Genomic DNA, 19,723 nt, shown 5'->3' with positions numbered 1-19,723 from the left:
TTTTTATTGTACTACGTTACAGAGGAACAGCAGGAGTAGTAGACGGCACTGTAAGGGGGCTCTGGATCATCCCCAATCCCTTTGTTGCAGAGCTAGAACTGAGGGGCAAATTCATTAAGAATCGAAGTTGCGCCAGGCGAATTTTCGCCAGCGCTCCGCAAATTCACTAAAATCCGAAGTTGCGCACAGGGGTAGCGTAAGTTTGCGAAGTTGCGCTAGCGTTGATTCGCTATGTAAAGCGAAGTTACGCTAACAAAGGCTAATTTGCATACGCCGCGAAATTCAAATTTCAATGGAGGAATACGTATCTGCACTACAAATGCCAAGAAAACCTTCAAATCTGCAAATAAAAATTTTATTTTGCCCTACACATGTGCCCACTGTCTAGGTAAGTTGCCATGAGTCAGGAAATGTAGGGGGGAAGGAGGGGAGCCCCAAAAAAATTTCGATCTTTTTCAGCCTATCACCTATCATGTAGAAAACACGCCAGTGTTTTTTTGGGACTTAGAAATTTTTTTGACTTTTTTGGAAACAATCCCTATCTACTCTATTGCGCTTCGCCAGTTCTGAGGTGGCGAAGGAAGTCTAGCGTAAAAGGTAGCGCTCAGTACACTGCGCAAGTTAGTGAATTTGCGTAGTTTCGTCGCTAGCGAAAATTCACCTGGCGTAAGGGTGCGAAGTAACACTAGCGAAACTACGCCAGCGTTCGTTAGTGAATTAGCGCAGTAGTGAAAATGCCAAACGCTGGCGAAAAAACGCTAGCGTTCGGCGCTTAGTGAATTTGCCCCTATAATTCAGCTTCATTGGTGGTGACATGGGGTCTGGGGACCACTCATTATTTATGTAAATGATCCCATTCTCTTCCTTGCATGTGTTTGTTCTGGTTCCTACGGATTTAGATAAACAGATAATCCTCTAATGATGTGGGTCCAAACCTTTCCTTCTCATCACTGGTTACTATATTGTGCAGGTTATTGTCGCCAAACTGTTAAAATGCAAAATTCTCCCCAAGATAAAACCAAGGGCCAGATTTATCAAGGGTCGAATTGAAAATTTTAATTTGAATTTTTTTTTAAGGTCAAAACTCTCAAATTTGACTAGGGAGTTATCCAAATTTTTTTTTTTTTTTTTTTAAAAAGAATTTGATTTTTGAGATTTATTATACTCTGGCCCTTTAAAAATTAGAATTCGACTATTCACCACCTAAAACCTGCCGAATTGCTGTTTAAGTCAATGGGAGAAGTGCAGGGATCAATTTGGGGATGTCTGCAGCCTTCCTGACATTCAAGTTTTTTTCAGGGAGAAAAAACTCGAATTGAGTTTGATTGAATCCGATTCGCATTTCGGGTTGTTTAAATTTCGTTCCGAGTTTAAAAAATTCGGTTTTAATAATAAAGTTCGATTGGCGAATTTTGAATTTATGGGAGTTTTAAAAAAACTCACATGAATTCGAAATTCGACCCTTGATAAATGTGCCTCCCTGTGTAGCTCTAGGGACAGATATTCTCTATAACCAGTAGATCTAAATATCATTGGACTTTTTTGAGAAATTCTAGAAAACAGCAGATTCCTACACGTTCCATCTTTTAACATTAGAAACACGAAACACATGTATTTAGAATAAAACCTGGGAAAATATATTGTCCCTTTTGTATTTAAAATCCAAATGAGCTGGAAAATATCTGATTTGTATATTATGGTCCCCCTATTCTATGTGACAACGTTTCCTTTTTGACTTCTCAGGAAGGTTCTACTGCATTTTAAATAACATGGGAAAATTCTAATTTATTTCTCATTCCCAGGAGAAACCAACTTAGACGAGGACGTGTGTTATATGTCCATTAACTTTAATCGTCAGCCTAAAGGTGAGTCACAAGCTGTGCACTTGTCTGTGTTAGATATTTTGTATTTCAACTGAATTAACTGTATTAATGCACCGTTTAGATGACATGCAGCATATTTGCTCCTGTTATTCTTATTAACATGAAGTCCTACATCAAATCCCACATACTCTGTAGGATTAATGACATATACATTATTTATGACATATATATATATATATATATATATATTATATATATAGTCAAATACAAGAGTCCTCTGCACTCAACCCATTATCAATATATTTAAGACAGAGACATTTTGTGCTACTGCTACTGAAAAATGCCTTACCCTTTAAACAACACAGGGATTGTTTGTCCATATATTGCATTATATTTAAGCTGGCCAACTACGTCACATCCCATATCTGGCCAGTCCTACACTCAATTTTATCTGATTCATTAAGAATTCTATTGCTTCATTATACATTTTACAAAGGGACTTGGTTTTACCTGCAACTTACTTGCTGCTTTCAAAGTAAAACTCCCAAATTTGGCTGCCCTTTTATTAGACACCAGTGGGATCACCTGACTATAGTTGGGAAGGGTGGGAGCTACAACATAGAGCTGGTCACTGCTCCTGTATAACTATAACAAACAAGGGAAAGTTGTGCTCAACACTATTTTTTAAAATATCAGATAAAATTGAACATAGGACTGGCCAGATATGGGATGACTTTGACGTAGTTGTTCAGCTTAAATATATTGCAATATATGGACAAACAATCCCTGTTTTGTTTAAAGGGTAAGGCATTTTTTAGTAGCAGTAGCACAAAATGTCTCTGTCTTAAATATATTGATAATGGGTTGAGTGCAGAGGACTCTTGTATTTGTCTATATGTTTTTTGTGGTCACACCCTCATTGCACCCCGCCTAATGGTTTTAAAAAATAGTGGTGAGGACAACTTTCCCTTGTTTGTTATATTATATATATATATATATATATATATATATATATATATATATATATATATATATACATGTATATATATATATATATATATATATATATATATATATATATATATATACATGTATATATATATATATATATATATATGTATATATATATATATATATATATATATATATATACAGTATATATATATATATATATATATATTATTTTACTTACAGAAATTATATTTAATATTCCTCTCTCTTTTACAGCTCATTCAACATCTCAGAATAATGATGTGAGTGTCATTTCTAAGTATAACTTCAACTACAGTATGTTACAACTTTTTGTAAAACAGGGGAGTAAGAATTTTATAACCAAAAACAGTCTGATCTCAGGCCCGGATTTGTGGCGAGGCCACATAGGCCCGGGCCTAGGGCGGCACATTTTTGGGGGCGGCATGTCGCCCAGCCGCTCTATGGGAAGCACTGGGGACGCGCTGCTCCCCAGCACTTGCACGCTGGCGCTCTTTCGCCTGCATGAGATATTGCGGGTGAGCACTAGGACCGCGCAGACTGCACTGCCTAGGGGCACCTGCCCAGCAAATCCGCTGCTGTCTGATCTAATCAATATAAATGCCTACAGGTCAGGCAACTCTGTATATCATTCATGTATCATAAAAGATAATGTAACCCCTACTGTAAATGATAAGGATATTAGAAGTCACTGAGGGGTTGTTCTGTGACCATATAAAGGCACAAGGCTGCAGGCTGAGTTATACAGGGAACTCTGAGTATCACTCATGTATTATAAGGGATAATGTACCCCCTACTGTAAATGATAAGGATATTAGAAGTCACCGAGGGGTTGTTCTGTGACCATATAAAGGCACAAGGCTGCAGGCTGAGTTATACAGGGAACTCTGAGTATCACTCATGTATTATAAGGGATAATGTACCCCCTACTGTAAATGATAAGGATATTAGAAGTCACTGAGGGGTTGTTCTGTGACCATATAAAGGCACAAGGCTGCAGGCTGAGTTATACAGGGAACTCTGAGTATCACTCATGTATTATAAGGGATAATGTACCCCCTACTGTAAATGATAAGGATATTAGAAGTCACTGAGGGGTTGTTCTGTGACCATATAAAGGCACAAGGCTGCAGGCTGAGTTATACAGGGAACTCTGAGTATCACTCATGTATTATAAGGGATAATGTACCCCCTACTGTAAATGATAAGGATATTAGAAGTCACTGAGGGGTTGTTCTGTGACCATATAAAGACACAAGGCTGCAGGCTGAGTTATACAGGGAACTCTGAGTATCACTCATGTATTATAAGGGATAATGTACCCCCTACTGTAAATGATAAGGATATTAGAAGTCACTGAGGGGTTGTTCTGTGACCATATAAAGGCACAAGGCTGCAGGCTGAGTTATACAGGGAACTCTGAGTATCACTCATGTATTATAAGGGATAATGTACCCCCTACTGTAAATGATAAGGATATTAGAAGTCACTGAGGGGTTGTTCTGTGACCATATAAAGGCACAAGGCTGCAGGCTGAGTTATACAGGGAACTCTGAGTATCACTCATGTATTATAAGGGATAATGTACCCCCTACTGTAAATGATAAGGATATTAGAAGTCACTGAGGGGTTGTTCGATGACCATATAAAGGCACAAGGCTGCAGGCTGAGTTATACAGGGAACTCTGAGTATCACCTGTGTATGAACTTGAAAATGAACCAGATTCATTGATTAGAATAGGAATAGAACAAGTACTGGGAGAAGATTCAGTTGTTCAGGGAGCCACAGATAACAAAGACTGTCGCTGTAGGAAAAAGAAAGTGTGAGCTCTGTTTGTCCCCGTTTCCTTCTGGATATTTGCTGACATGTTATTAAAAAACATTATTCTGTAGTGACATTTGTTTCTTTGTTCAGGATGGAGATAATGTTATTTATGCTGCAGTGAAGGGAAGTGATAGAAGGAATACACAAGCTGCTTATAAACAGGTAGGATTTATTTATCATTATCTCACTGAATGTGATACAAGACATATAATAAATCAGACGCACCTACAGCAGGTCATGAGCCCATAATACATCCCAGGAGATGAAAATGTATTATTTGATGACAGTTTCTACAAATGTAAGTTGTTCTCAGAAATGCTAGACATATCTCCATTCCATTGTTATCCCTATCAATAATTTATTAACACCTTTTCTCTCAGTTTCAATCACTCATTCTCTTGGGGGAAAAATGTCTTCAGCGTGACGTCATTTCGGAACGGACACTGGCGTAACTTCACTAACGAAGGAGATAGACTCTTTGCTCCTTAACACCTGGCGAATTCGCGCTCTGGCGAATGGACGTAACTGCGCAAATTCACTAAGATGTGGATTTTACTGAACGTTACCTCTTGCGCCAGACTTGCCTTCACCACCTCAGACCAGGGGAAGTGCAATAGAGTAGATAGGATTCCTCAAATAATAGTTGAACATTTTTCTAAGTCCCAAAAACACTGGCGACTTTTCTTTTTTCAGGGTGATAGGCTGCAAAAGAGCGTCATTTTTTCTGGGGTACCCGGCTTCCCCCCTACATTTCCTAACATATGGCACATAAACTATACACTGGGCTCATGTGTAGGGCAATATAACAACTTTATTTTATTTTATTAAGGTTCCCTGGACTTGTGTAGTGTAATGTATTTGCTGCAACTTATACGTCCATTCAACTTTAACTTCCCCTTCCTATGCTGACGGTGAAATCTCCTTTCCTCCCCACCAATGAATCACTCATTCCCCCTCTCTTGGTAGGGAATCCCATAACCTGACTGCCCTTACAGTAAAGAACCCCTTCCTATGCTGACGGTGAAATCTCCTTTCCTCCCCATCAATGAATCACTCATTCTCCCTCTCTTGGTAGGGAATCCCATAACCTGACTGCCCTTACAGTAAAGAACCCCTTCCTATGCTGATGGTTAAATCTCCTTTCCTCCACACCAATGAATCACTCATTCCCCCTCTCTTGGTAGGGAATCCCATAACCTGACTGCCCTTACAGTAAAGAACCCCTTCCTATGCTGACGGTGAAATCTCCTTTCCTCCCCATCAATGAATCACTCATTCTCCCTCTCTTGGTAGGGAATCCCATAACCTGACTGCCCTTACAGTAAAGAACCCCTTCCTATGCTGATAGTTAGATCTCTTTTCCTCCCCACCAATGAATCACTCATTCCCCCTCTCTTGGTAGGGAATCCCATAACCTGACTGTCCTTACAGTAAAGAAATGTGTAGAGAAATCTATAAACGACTGTCCTATAATAAAACCTTTTGTAAACTGATGATGTAATTCCATAATCCAATATGAACTCTACCTTGGAGTATGTTGATGTTATCCATGGCACCCAGAGTTATCTGATTCTGTTGCCCAGGACATGGAACATTCATACTTCCCCATGCCATTGGGTTGCACAAACTAATCTCTAAAGGGGAGCTTTTCTTAAAGCCATGAGGTAGGTGGGGTCACGTGGTAGGTATCACTGACACAACACTGCCAGCCCACCCTCTCTCCTCTATGATGAGGCATGGGCAGCAGGGAAAGAATTAGGGGTGGGTAGAAGTTGGGTTGCCCAGGGTTCCTGGGTGGCTTGCCCCAGTGCTGGTGGGCAGAAAAGGGAGTTGTGAGTTGTTGGTACAAGATGACACCTCCTAGTGAAGTAAGTTATAATCAATAGAAGATTAATGTTCTGAAAATGTGGAATTGAAGCAATATAATACAGAATTTGGAGAAGCAGGGGGAATCTTCTGGCAGAGAGAAGGATGGAGGGTTTTATTCTGTATATTTTCCTGGTATTTCTTTTTATAAATTCAGAAGAATTTCCGTAAAGTCAACTGATGCCATAGGTAATGCTAAGTGTTTATTTCAGGTTCAGAGAGAAAACTCGGTTGTCTATGCTGCCTTGAAAACTCCAGGAGGAAACAAAAATAATCAAGAACTCAGAACTATCCCCCAGGTATTATTTTTTTCTTCATCATTTATGAATATAGACTGAACTTAAGTGAACTGGCTTTTATTCCTTCATTGTATTATTTCCCCTTTTTTTATTTAACTCCCTATTGGCTTCTTTTTCATTGTCTGTATGAAAGTGTCACAGACTTGATTGGAGTTTCAGTTTTGCCTAATCTGCCATTGTTAACAGTTTGCCACAACCTTTCTTTATTCCCATAGCCTTCCTTTTTATATTATAAGTCAAATCCTTAGTGTTCCTACCACCCAGGACATGTCTACCACAAATAGGTCTAAACCTATCGTTGTGTGACATGATTGTGGACAGTGTCTGAACTAGATATTACTGGGCCACACAACAGATTATTTTTCAGGCCCCAGGTTGACCAGTTTTACCAATATTTATTTAAATTTTATATGAATTAGGACCTCAGAAGGGTCTGCTTCCTCTGTAGTTACGCCCTTGACCGTGGAGGTATTTAAACCTTGACAAAAACCTCTCACATGTATTGGCACTTGGAGAACATATTCTAATCTCTCACCAGCTGGGCCATGTGACATTGGTTTAAATAAGTATTCACCCCCTTGACCATATTTGATGTGCCACATGATCTTGATATGAATATTGTATGTTTGGTTTTGGAAGGCCATCATGAAGACCAAGGAGGTCTCAAAAAACCATCATAGGTTAATTAAATGCACCAACATTGAATGGAAAGAATAAGGCACAATTACTACCTTTTCTGGTAAAAAAATCTTTCCCCACGAAATGAGTGTTTGTCCTTTAAAATCATTTTATTCCATGCCTTTTTGTTTGGTGCAGGATGAGAATTGTGTTTATGCCTCGGTGAAGAAGAGATGAACATGCAGAATCCCCAAATCACAACACCTTTTGTACTCATGGACTTGTCCAGTCTCAGAACGTATTGTTTTTTTTTTTAAATCTTCAGTTAAAATTGTTCTTCTAATAACTCGGCATTACTGAATGAAAAAGAATGGAATTATATTAATAAAATATATATGTTATGTATCCACATGCGACTAATCTGTTAATGGTGGACAATGGTTGTGATGAACCCCCTCATGCTACAGGTAAGTCCATAGGAGACTATATTTACTATGAATGTGTCTATCCTGGAAGACATGACCTGCAGCAGATGGATTTAGAAATATCTTGTAATGGGCATGTAGGGGACCTTGAATCAGGATGTCTCTTACCTATGATCTAATTGGGCTGGGGATCTTGTGATTGTAGATCCTGACCATAAGGTATATAATGGGGGACAAAACATGGAACTTTCTCTTTGGACTCCACTTGTTATTGGGGGAGGTTGTGCTAGGAAGCCTCCAGCAGTATCAAGTCAGTGTCCTAAGGAAACAAACCAACCAACAAGTCAGGGAATAAGGACCTCAGGATTGAGGTATAGCTAGAGGATAGTAGTTACTATTATAGAACATATGTAGGGCTTGTGAGTAAGACAGGGCGGCTTAGAATGAGAGAAGTGTGGAATGTGCCACACAGTTTGGAAGGAACTTGGGCTATTGGGCTTCCCTGAGAAGCTTCTACTGGCAGAGACACTTTATATGGAGGTGTGAGAGGTGAGACTACTAATCCTTCACATTTTCTAGCTCCTGTGTGGGGTAGTTGCAACCAGTGTACATTGTGTAACCTTTGACTTCATCATTTATTGTATTTCTTTGCTCCATTTGTTGTTGCAAACAGGGAAGAACCTTTGCAGTGGTCAATAAATCCTCAGCTTTTTTTAAGACCTTCCTCCACTCATTTGTGAGGACCCAGCTGAGAAAAAGGGTTGCAAATGTATTAGTGTTCTGCTTAGCAAAAAATTTGCGAAAAGCATTGAAGTCAAAGGGACATCAAAATAATTTTGACGCGCATCCATTTTCACACCCACAACAATTTTTATATGCGCACCCATTTTGTCCTAACGCATTAAAATCAATGGCGTCTGAATAATTTTGATGCACAACAATTTTTATGTGTGCGACTAATCTGACATGCGCTGGCGGCGAAATGTGGAAATTCACTGTAGCCCAATGGTATTTGGAAACCTGCCTGACTGACATCTCATTCACTAACCAAAGGCTTTAATATGAAGTCGCCCCTCCCTTTGCTGCTATAACAGCCCCTGCTCTTCTGAGAAGGTCCCACTAGATGGTGGAACATTGTTAGTGACAATTTCTTCTATTCAATTACAAAAAACATTAACAAGGTTGGGCACTGATGTTGGGGATTGGGCTCACAGTTGGGGTTTCAATTCATATCACAGGGGTTCAGTTGGGTTGATATCAGAGCTCTTTGCCATCTAGTTCTTCCCAACCCAACAACCCCATTCTGTATGGACCTGGCTCTGTGCATGGGTCAATTTGCAGCCCCCCCCCCTTGAAATTGTGTCCACAAAATAGGAAGCACAGAATTGTCAGGAATGTCATTGTATGATGTAAGTGCAACTGTTTTGGCAATGATGTCTGTGGCTTAAAAATCCAATTCCTATAATTAGAAGCTATAATTTTGGTAATCTAGTGTGTTTTAAATCAATATATACAGTAGGAAGGACAACTAACACCAATGATAAACAGGAGAGTTGGAGGAAACCGTTCACTTTAATTCCATAAAAACACAAAGAAAGTCACAATGATTACAGTTTCACTGAGCAATTAATAACAACTTAATTTTACACCTAGATAAGAAAATCTTCCACTGCCATAACATCTTATATAATCATGATAGTGACTGGCTTTGGTGAAGGAATCTTCCCTTATTGGTCTCCAGCTGTTCATCTTTCCTGGTCACTGTTCTTCATCATTCTTCATATCTATGGTTTTAGTTAATCATGTGACACTGGATCCTGTTACACCTTATCTTCAACACTTCTGGTATCAACGCAAACTCTATAAACTAATGTGAGGATCCGGCTATGGTCAGCAATGTATATCTGTATATCTATTCTGGTACATCTGCTAATGCTGACCATGTGGAAGTCTCTTTATAGAAATTCTCAATATCCATGAGTTTAAACTCTTTATCAATGTGCTGTGTCAATGTCCGCTCCCAAGTACATCTGTTGTATTACATTCTTCATCTTCAGATTCTTATGAGTCTCATTCCTCTGAGGATGAAGCGGAGAATCCTGAAGGTTTTGATACTAAGGTGATGCCTTCCCTTTTCAAGGCGGTTAGACGCAACCTGAGCTTGGAAGAGAGTCTTCTTCTTCTTTCTCCTTATTTTCAAAGAAGAAGAAAAATATTTTTACCCGTGCATGCTGAAATTAAGGATATAATAGATCAAGAGTGGGCTAAGGGCCCTAGGAAGATTCCGGTGGAAAATACGTTTCTGACTCTATATCCTTTTTCTCAGGATTATTTGGAGATTTGGGAGCACCCACCAACAGTTGATGCCCCAGTAGCCCGTCTGTCAAAAAAGACTGCCCTACCGAATGACGATATTTCGGCTTTAAAACATCCTATAGATAGACAAATTGAGAAAGAATTGAAGAAGGCTTATTTAACAGTGGGCGTTGCTTGTAAACCAGCGATTGCTGCAGTTTCTGTCTCAAAAACGATGACGGTCTGGGCAGATAATATTGAAGAGGCTTTTTTGGAAAAGAGCAGCAGAGTTTTGCTTGGAGGCTACTGTGGATTTGTCAAGAATGGCGGCACACAATATGGCGTATACCACTGCTGCCAAGCTGTGGCTGTGTACTTGGTATGCAGATACAGCCTCAATGAATACGCTGTGCAAGCTTCCCGTTGAGGGCAAGAGGCTTTTTGGAAAATCCTTGGATGACATTATTGCCAAGTCATCAGCTGGGAAGAGCACCTTTCTGCCCAAGGGAGAAGACAGTGGGACAGATTTGAATATAGACACAAAGAAGAGGCTAAAGCCTACAGACTGGGGAAGGAGTTTAGGAGTACTTGGCGGTCTGTTCAATCGGGGGTTTTTTCGGGCCACAAAGGCTAGAAACCCCAGATCTCCAAGGAATCAGCCAAAACCCCAATGATGTGAGGCTGGCCCTGCCTTTTCCTGAAGAAGCAAGGCTTCTGGAGTTTTGAGAGGTATGGACCATAGAGATCCAGGATTGGTGGGTCCTTTCGGTAGTCTTCAGGGGATACTGCTTAGAATTTCTACAAAAGCCTCAAAACTATTTTTTCCTCAAAAAGGACTGGAAAAGAGGAAGACCGTTTAATCTTTCAGGACTACATTTCCCAGCTGGGGGCAAAAAAGGTGATAGTGGCAGTTCCACCTCAAGAGCAAGGTCTAGGTTTTTACTCTCCGCTGTTCCTGGTTCCAAAAGACGCAGGACAACTTCGCCCAATTCTAGACCTAAGAAGATTAAACAAATGTTTAAAGTCCCAGAGGTTCAAGATGGAATCTCTTTCCACTATAAAATCGGTAGTGCATACAGGAGATTGGCTAGCTTCCCTCAATTTAAAGGATTCGTATCTGCACGTTTCAGTGGCAGAGGAACAACAACATTTTCTAAGATTTGCCTGGGGAGATCTCCATTTTCAATTTCGTTATCTGCATTTTGGGCCTCTCTACCTCATCAAGGACCTTCACCAAGATGCTGATAGTTCTCATCGCCAATTTGAAAGGGGAAGGAGTGGGAGTCTATCACTATCTAGATGATCTTGTAATTGTTGGAAGAGATCCACAATCCCTCAAAGATCAAGTACAGATGGTGAGAAGGACGTTTATGCGTTTCGGTTTGATTCTAAATGAAGAGAAGAGCCAGCTAATTCCAACACAAAGAATGATATATCTCGGAGCACTCTTCGATACCAGGCTGGGTTTAGTTTCCTTGCCCCTTCAGAAAATTTCTCGTATTATGGAGGAAGTGAGACTTCTTCAGAACAGCAGCAGTCTACCAGCCAGAGAACTCATGAGTTTCTGGGTCTTCTAACTTCTTCCATCGAGTTAGTGAAATGGGTGAGGTGCAGAATGAGACCAGTGCAGAGTTGGTTTCTGACTCATTGGAATCAACATTACAGATGTTGGTCGCAGATTATCAAACTGTCACCAGCCTTCAAAACTCACCTCTTATGGTGGCAGAAGCCTGTGAATCTGCACAGAGGGTTTGCATTAGAGAAGCCTCAGTGGCACAGACTGGGGAGCCCATGTGGGCAGTATAGAGGTCCACGGAAGGTGGGAAAAAAATCTGTCGCATCTAACTTCGAATGTGTTAGAGTTGAGGGCGATCCAGAGGGCGCTGTCAGCTCTCAGACCAGTCCTGTTAGGCCTGTCTGTGAAGATCAGATCAGACAATGCTTCAGCAGTGTCGTATGTGAGGAAACAGGGGTGTAAAGGCAGTTTCAAACTCATGAGGGAGACCATCCGAATCATGACCTGAGCGTAGACATATTTACAGGACATCAAGGCCATTTGCATCCTGGGCAGTCTGAATCATGGAGCGGATGCCTTGAGTCGCAATTCATTGGGTGGTGGCTCAGTGGGGCCTTCCCAACTTTATACAGTTTTTCATGAAGAAAAGGTAATTTTAAGTACAGTCCCATCATTCCTGCCCAAGGTTGTCTCCAATTAAATGAACCAATTGTACTTCCCTCTATGCCATCAGAGGAGGAAGACTGTCCCCTGTATGTTCGAAGATGTCTCGAGGCCTATATTCAAAAGACTGAAGAAATTCACCCATCACTAATTCTAATTAAGCATAACTCTTACCCCCTACAACTATAGCATGGACCTAGCTTTGTGTACTGAGAGCCTATACGTGTGTCCATATAATGAAATAAAAATGACATCTTATGTGAGATAACAGCAGCATTCTTGGAAATAAGGGGTGCCAAGGGACACTTATGTGGAGGGTTTATATTCCCATAAATATGTGTGGGCAGATTTGTAGTACAGAAAGTGTTAAGGAAAATGTTAAGCAATGGTTTTTAGATCCCTTTTAGATAAAATAAGTGCAAATCAAAAGAGACACTTACCTAGGTCTGTTATCAGGCTTTCTAACAAGAGATACAATTCCCCAGACCCGTGTGCAGCAGCTCCCAGCTTTTACTCTCCCTATTTATTAAGACGTCTTTAGGGGTGAGCATTTGCAAGGGTGCTTAGAAGTGATTCATTTACAAGTGATCTAGAAGAGTTTAACAAGGAGTTATGAATTGACATCTCTCTTCTTCTGTTTATTACAGGTAAATCTGCTAAAACTGCTATTTCCATCTCTGCTGTGGCCTATTCATTCTTAATCCAGTAGAGAGCAGCAAACAAGGGAGCTTCCCAGAAAAGTGGGGAAATCATCAGTTCAGCACACACATACCTACCTACAGATTTCCAGTTGCAGTGTGTATTTCTTGCTTTACATTTAAGAAAATGGAAGCCCATGTTGACCATAAAACCTTGTGCAACCATGAGTGCAGAAATTCTGATTGCTCACATATAAAACCAGATGCAACATCCTCAGGGAACAGATAACTCTCATCCACTGAGTAGAAGTTGGACTGGGAATTTTAACTGGGCACAGTTTCACTTGCATCAATGGAACAGAGTCATAGGGGCAAATTCACTAAGATGCGAAGTTGCGCCAGGCGCAACTTCGCCGCCCTTCGCCGCACTTCGCCAGGCGTAGTTTCGCCAGCGCTCTGCAAATTCACTAAAATCCGAAGTTGCGCTCAGGGGTAGTGTAAGGTTGCGAAGTTGCGCTAGCGTTGATTCGCTATGTAAAGTGAAGTTACGCTAGCGAAGGCTAATTTGCATACGGCGCCAAATTCAAATTTCAATGGAGGAATACGTATCAGCACTACAAATGCCTAGAAAACCTTCAAATAAGCAAATAAAATTTTTATTTTGCCCTACACATGTGCCCACTGTCTAGGTAAGTTGCCAGGAAATGTAGGGGGGAAGGAGGGGAGCCCCAAAAAAAATTTGATCTTTTTCAGCCTATCACCCATAATGTAGAAAACACGCCAGCGTTTTTTGGGACTTTGAAAATTTTTTGACTTTTTTTGAAACAATCCCTATGTACTCTATTGCGCTTGGCCTGGTCTGAGGTGGCGAAGGAAGTCTAGCGTAAAAGGTAGCGTTCAGTACACTGCGCAAGTTAGTGAATTTGCGTAGTAACGTCGCTAGCGAAAATTCACCAGGCGTAAGGGTGCGAAGTAACACTAGCGAAACTACGCCAGCGTTCGTTAGTGGATTTGCGCAGTAACGAAAATGACAAACGCTAGCGAACTAACGCTAGCGTTCGGCGCTTCGGCGCTTAGTGATTTGGCCCATAGAGTGTAATTTGAGTGTAATTTGTGTAATGTGGTAAAGCCAAACAAAGTCATATATTGGCCCAGAATTGTGGCAAGGCCGCAAAGGCCTGGGTGAAGAGTGGCATGATTTTATGGATGGAATGTTTCCCAGTGTGTCCTATTTCATTCCAAAGTACTGGGATGTTCTGAAATGTTTTTTCCCACATGTTAAGTCCACCGTTCTGTTGACCCAATGCCTGGAAACCTGCCTGGACACATTGCACTCTGTATATAAGATAAAAGCAAAATGCCAGGTGCTGGGAATCAGATTTATCATTGGTGAGCTTTGTTGCATTTATCATTAAAGGGATTTTTTTTTTAAAAAAACGACCTTAAGATTTTCATCAGCATCTTTAGAGAACTAAAGATGTGGAGTGGGACATTTTTTTGGAGAATTTACATTGTCTTTAATGTATATTGGAATTTGTAGAGCAGAAAAAGTTTAGCAAAGTGCAGTTCAGCAACAATGTTTAGATCTCTTTTCCCAACCCTCTATGAAGATTCTGGGAGGGATATACTTTCCTTATTTGCTGTAATCATGCCTTTTACTTCAAATGAGTTCAGATCAAAACAGGTACTTACCTAGACCTTCTTTTAGGGGCCGATTCACTAAATTCGAGTGAAGGATTCAAAGTAAAAAAACTTCGAATTTCGAAGTGTTTTTTGGGCTACTTCGACCATCGAATGGGCTAGTTCGACCTTCGACTACGACTTCGAATCGAAGGATTCGAACTAAAAATCATTCGACTATTCGACCATTCGATAGTCGAGGTACTGTCTCTTTAAAAAAAACTTCGACCCCCTAATTCGGCAGCTAAAAGCTACCGAAGTCAATGTTAGCCTATGGGGAAGGTCCCCATAGGCTTGCCTAAGTTTTTTTTAACGAAGGATATTCCTTCAATCGTTGGATTAAAATCCTTCGAATCGTTCGATTCGAAGGATTTAATCGTTCGATCGAAGGAATAATCCTTCGATCGTACGATCGCAGAATTTGCGCTAAATCCTTCGACTTCGATATTCGATTCCTAGTCGAATATCGAGGGTTAATTAACCCTCGATATTCGACCCTTGATGAATCGGCCCCTTAGTGTTTCTGTTAAGAGAGAAAGAAGAAAGAAAAGAAATATTAATTGTATGAGAGGAAATAGATGTTCCTATGAAACACATGCAGCTTTTTTTTTAAACAATTTGTTTCTATTAAATGTAAATGTGCACATATTATTACATGGCATAACAAATGTGCAATTGCTTGTCGTACAACATATTGATTGTAACTAACATTTCAACCCCAGTCAAAATAATAATAATACAAATAATAAAAGAAAGAAAAAATAAAAACAATAACTTTGCAGTGTATCCGGTCATATTTTCCATATGAGAACCTTTTTTCCTACCATTAATAAAACATCTTATCCACAGATTTCTAAGAACAAACGATGTCTATGTCATTCTGCGTGACATGAAAACCAGAGACATGTTGGCAAATAAGTCTTAAGAGGGTTCAAAATCCACCCAGGATGCCTATATTTTATCAAATTTTTGCGGGCAGCCTCGTCTCATATACGTAAGCCTATAAAGAGGGATGGCTTTGTCAATTAGTTCTTCCCAAGTCATCAGCTTTGGGCCAGTAGCAGATTTCCAATGTATTGCTATAGTTTTTTTTTGGCATACACAGTAACATAATCAGCGTTCTTTGAGCTCTTCTAGGTGAAAGATCCTCAACTTGATTAAGCAAAATTACTAGGGGGTCCAATGGGAGGACTAAGCCTGTCCTATCTTGTATACTTTTCGACACTTTCCCCCAAAAGCGTTGTGCCCTAGAGCAGTTACATAAGGTGAAAGAAATCTGCTGGAGAGTATTGACATCTTGGACATTCTTGCCCAATCTCTGGAGTGCAAGTGCAGCCTATGGGGAGTAAGATATATGCGATGGAGATATTTTAACTGAGCTATCCCTGCTGCAAATAATCCCATCAACGGTGGCCTCTAAGACATCTTCCCATTGTTCTGAGAAAAGATGTGGGAGGTCTCGCTGCCACTTGCTATACAGTTTGGGTAGTTGAGTGGTACCTGCCAGCAATAACTTATTGTAAAATGTCGAGAGGGGTTTCTTAAGATCCTCAGTGCGCCCTAAGAGTTCAATTGCTCTTGGAGATATGTCAATAGGCTGGGTTTCGACCTGGGTCCCCCACTGCATGTCGCAGTTGCAGGTATTTGAAGAGCATGTTATTGGGGAGAGAGAGAAAGAATGCTTTAGCTCTGAAAAGGTTAGAAGTGTGCCTTCTGGCATAATATCCAAGATATATTTGATATTGTAGCCTGCCCATAACTGAGGATCTGGAATAGTCTTAAACCAGTGGTCCCCAACCAGTAGCTCGTGAGCAACATGTTGCTCTCCAGCCCCTTGGATGTTGCTCCCAGTGGCCTCAAAGCAGGTACTAATTTTTGAGTTCCTAGCTCGGAGGCAAGTTTTGGTTGTATAAAAACCAGATGTACTGCCAAACAGAACCTCAATGTAGGGTGACAATCCACATAGGGGCTACTAAATGGCCAATCACACCACTTATTTGGCACCCCAAGAACATTTTTCATGCTAGTGTTGCTCCCCAACTCCTTTTACTTCTGAATGTTGCTCACGGGTTCAAAAGGTTGGGGATCCCTGTCTTAAACTGTTGGAGTTTGGAATTACACCATAGGGGGAGTATACTGCGAACAATGTGGCTGAGGTTTGGAGAAGTGTTTACATGCCATTTTCCAAGCTCCAACTATGGCTTTCATTTGTGGGGTAACCCTCTCTGCAGAGGCCATCCCCAGTACAAAAGGTTCTTAAGCCCCTCCTGAGATACCACAATTTGTGCCTCCAGCATAGTAGCTACATTAGTAGGGGAGGGCGACATCCATCTCCATGCCACTACCATCTGTGCTGATAGATAATACATATATAGATTTGGCACTGCCAGCCCCCCTCTGGTAGTTGGTAACTCGATGCAATAAAATCCTGGACTGCTCTCCATTCCAAAATAAGGTTAACATAAGCCCCTTAATCTTATTGAAGGTGGAGTGGGGAATCACTAGAGGGGGCTGGCAGAAGACGTACGTCAATTTCAGGAGAACTATCATTTTAAATAGATTGATTCTTCCTGCCAGGGTAAGGGGGAGACGTTTCCAATTCTCAATTCTAGTACTCAAGTATTCTACTACATTCAGCTCCGTAAACATCGCCAAGTCCAAATGTATCCATATCCCCAGGTATTTAAACATATCTACCCACAACAACTCCACCGTCTGGTTTAGCTGATTGGGGGGAGGGGGGTCGATTGGGAAGATTGCAGATTTTGTCCTGATTATTTTAAGGCCGGAGAAAGCCGTATGGTTTTAATAATGTTTAAGGCATTCTTTAAAGATTGGTCGTGGTCTGCTAAATATAAAAGAGTATCATCTGCATATAGGGAGATCCGTTCTGTCCTATTGCCCAGTTGCAGTCCTTTAACTCCCTGTAAGGCTTTTATACGGCACGCCAATGGTTGCATCGCCAGGGCAAATAGCAGAGGTGACAACGGGCATCCCTGTCTGGTACCCCTACCTACTGAGAAAAAGTTGGAGAGTTTGGAGTTAGTGCGGTTTTTGCAATTGGAAGATTGTATAGTGCCCAGACCCAAGATAGAAATGTTTGGTTAATGCCCATTTTATTCAAAGTATCCCATAAATATTCCCATTCTACAGAGTCGAAAGCTTTTTCATTGTCGAGGGAGACCACTATTCTACTACCATGGTTATCGTGTGTGACAGAAAGATTTGTGAAAAGTCGCCTGAGATTGGTATCAGTCGATCTACCAGGCATAAAACCCATTTGGTCCGGAGTTTTGAAAGCCTGATTTATGCCTTCTGGAGAAGAAACCAGCTCCCCCACTAGCTTGATGGCCAGTATAGAGAGTTACTGACTCATCCCTAGAGAGAATTGCTAGAAGCTTACCAGTTTTATCACCTTGTTCAAAAACATTTGTTTTTTGCAAGAGGATATTTTTCTTAGTGAGTTCTATTTGCACTAGGTTAAGAGCCTCCTGACATTGTTGCCATACTCTCTTTTTCTCCTCTAGTAATACAACTAATGATGCATGGTTCACACATGAAGAAATTCAAAAGAGACTTGAACATGTTAAGATTAACAAAGGTCCAGGGCCAGATGGTATTCATCCCAGGGTAATTAGCGAGCTTAGCTCTGTGATTGCCAAACCTCTTTACTTAATTTTTCAGGATTCATTGAGATCTGGCATTGTGCCGAGAGACTGGCGAATTGCTAATGTGGTGCCTCTATTCAAAAAAGGATCCCGTTCTCAGCCTCAAAACTATAGGCCAGTTAGTCTGACGTCAGTATTAGGAAAGCTTTTCGAAGGGTTAATAAAGGATAAGATACTGGACTTCATAGCAAATCATAATACTATGAGTTTGTGCCAGCATGGTTTTATGCGTAATAGATCTTGCCAGACTAACTTAATTTCTTTTTACGAGAATGTAAGTAGAGACCTTGATTCTGGGATGGCAGTGGATGTGATTTACTTAGACTTTGCTAAAGCATTTGATACAGTGCCACACAAAAGGTTACTGGTTAAATTAAGGAATGTTGGCCTGGAACATAGTATTTGTACCTGGATAGAGAACTGGCTAAAAGATAGACTACAAAGAGTGGTGGTAAATGGAACATTTTCTAATTGGACCAGTGTTGTTAGTGGAGTACCGCAGGGCTCTGTACTAGGTCCCTTGCTTTTCAACTTGTTTATTAATGACCTGGAGGTGGGCATTGAAAGTACTGTTTCTATTTTTGCAGATGATACTAAATTGTGCAGAACTATAGGTTCCATGCAGGATGCTGCCACTTTGCAAAGTGATCTGTCTAAACTGGAAAACTGGGCAGCAAACTGGAAAATGAGGTTCAACGTTGATAAATGCAAGGTTATGCACTTTGGCAAAAATAATATAAATGCAAGTTATACACTAAATGGCAGTGTGTTGGGAGTTTCCTTAAATGAAAAGGATCTAGGGGTCTTTGTAGATAACACGTTGTCTAATTCTGGGCAGTGTCATTCTGTGACTACTAAAGCAAATAAAGTTCTGTCTTGCATAAAAAAGGGCATTAACTCAAGGGATGAAAACATAATTATGTCTCTTTATAGGTCCCTGGTGAGGCCTCATCTGGAGTATGCAGTTCAGTTTTGGACTCCAGTCCTTAAGAGGGATATAAATGAGCTGGAGAGAGTGCAGAGACTAAGTGCAACTAAATTGGTTAGAGGGACGGAAGACTTAAATTATGAGGGTAGACTGTCAAGGTTGGGGTTGTTTTCTCTGGAAAAAAGGCGCTTGCGAGGGGACATGATTACACTTTACAAGTACATTAGAGGACATTATAGACAAATGGCAGGGGACCTTTTTACCCATAAAGTGGATCACGTACCAGAGGCCTCCCCTTCAGACTAGAAGAAAAGAACTTTCATTTGAAGCAACGTAGAGGGTTCTTCACAGTCAGGACAGTGAGGTTGTGGAATGCACTGCCGGGTGATGTTGTGATGGCTGATTCAGTTAATGCCTTTAAGAATGGCTTGGATGATTTTTTGGACAGACATAATATCCAAGGCTATTGTGATTAGGGATGTAGCGAAC

General features: G+C 40.7%; 1 protein-coding gene across 2 annotated transcripts in view; it reads left to right on the top strand.

Annotated features, from left to right (window-relative positions):
- The window catches only part of XB5946283.L (provisional ortholog of Fc receptor like 5 L homeolog), a 35,709-nt gene extending 27,881 nt beyond the window's left edge, over positions 1 to 7,828 (top strand). For both annotated transcript variants that reach the window (XM_041573700.1, XM_041573699.1), the window contains exons 9-13: positions 1,803 to 1,865; positions 3,051 to 3,076; positions 4,729 to 4,800; positions 6,717 to 6,803; positions 7,620 to 7,828. In XM_041573700.1, the coding sequence (XP_041429634.1) occupies positions 1,803 to 1,865; positions 3,051 to 3,076; positions 4,729 to 4,800; positions 6,717 to 6,803; positions 7,620 to 7,658 (287 nt within the window). In that variant the 3' untranslated portion in view covers positions 7,659 to 7,828. The remainder of the gene's footprint in view (positions 1 to 1,802; positions 1,866 to 3,050; positions 3,077 to 4,728; positions 4,801 to 6,716; positions 6,804 to 7,619) is intronic.
- The last annotated feature ends 11,895 nt before the right edge of the window (positions 7,829 to 19,723 follow it).

This window comes from Xenopus laevis, chromosome 8L, assembly GCF_017654675.1.
Source record: "Xenopus laevis strain J_2021 chromosome 8L, Xenopus_laevis_v10.1, whole genome shotgun sequence".
Classification (NCBI taxonomy): domain Eukaryota; kingdom Metazoa; phylum Chordata; class Amphibia; order Anura; family Pipidae; genus Xenopus; species Xenopus laevis.
The sequence above is the reverse complement of the archived record's forward strand: the minus strand, read 5'-3'. Positions and strand labels throughout refer to the sequence as shown.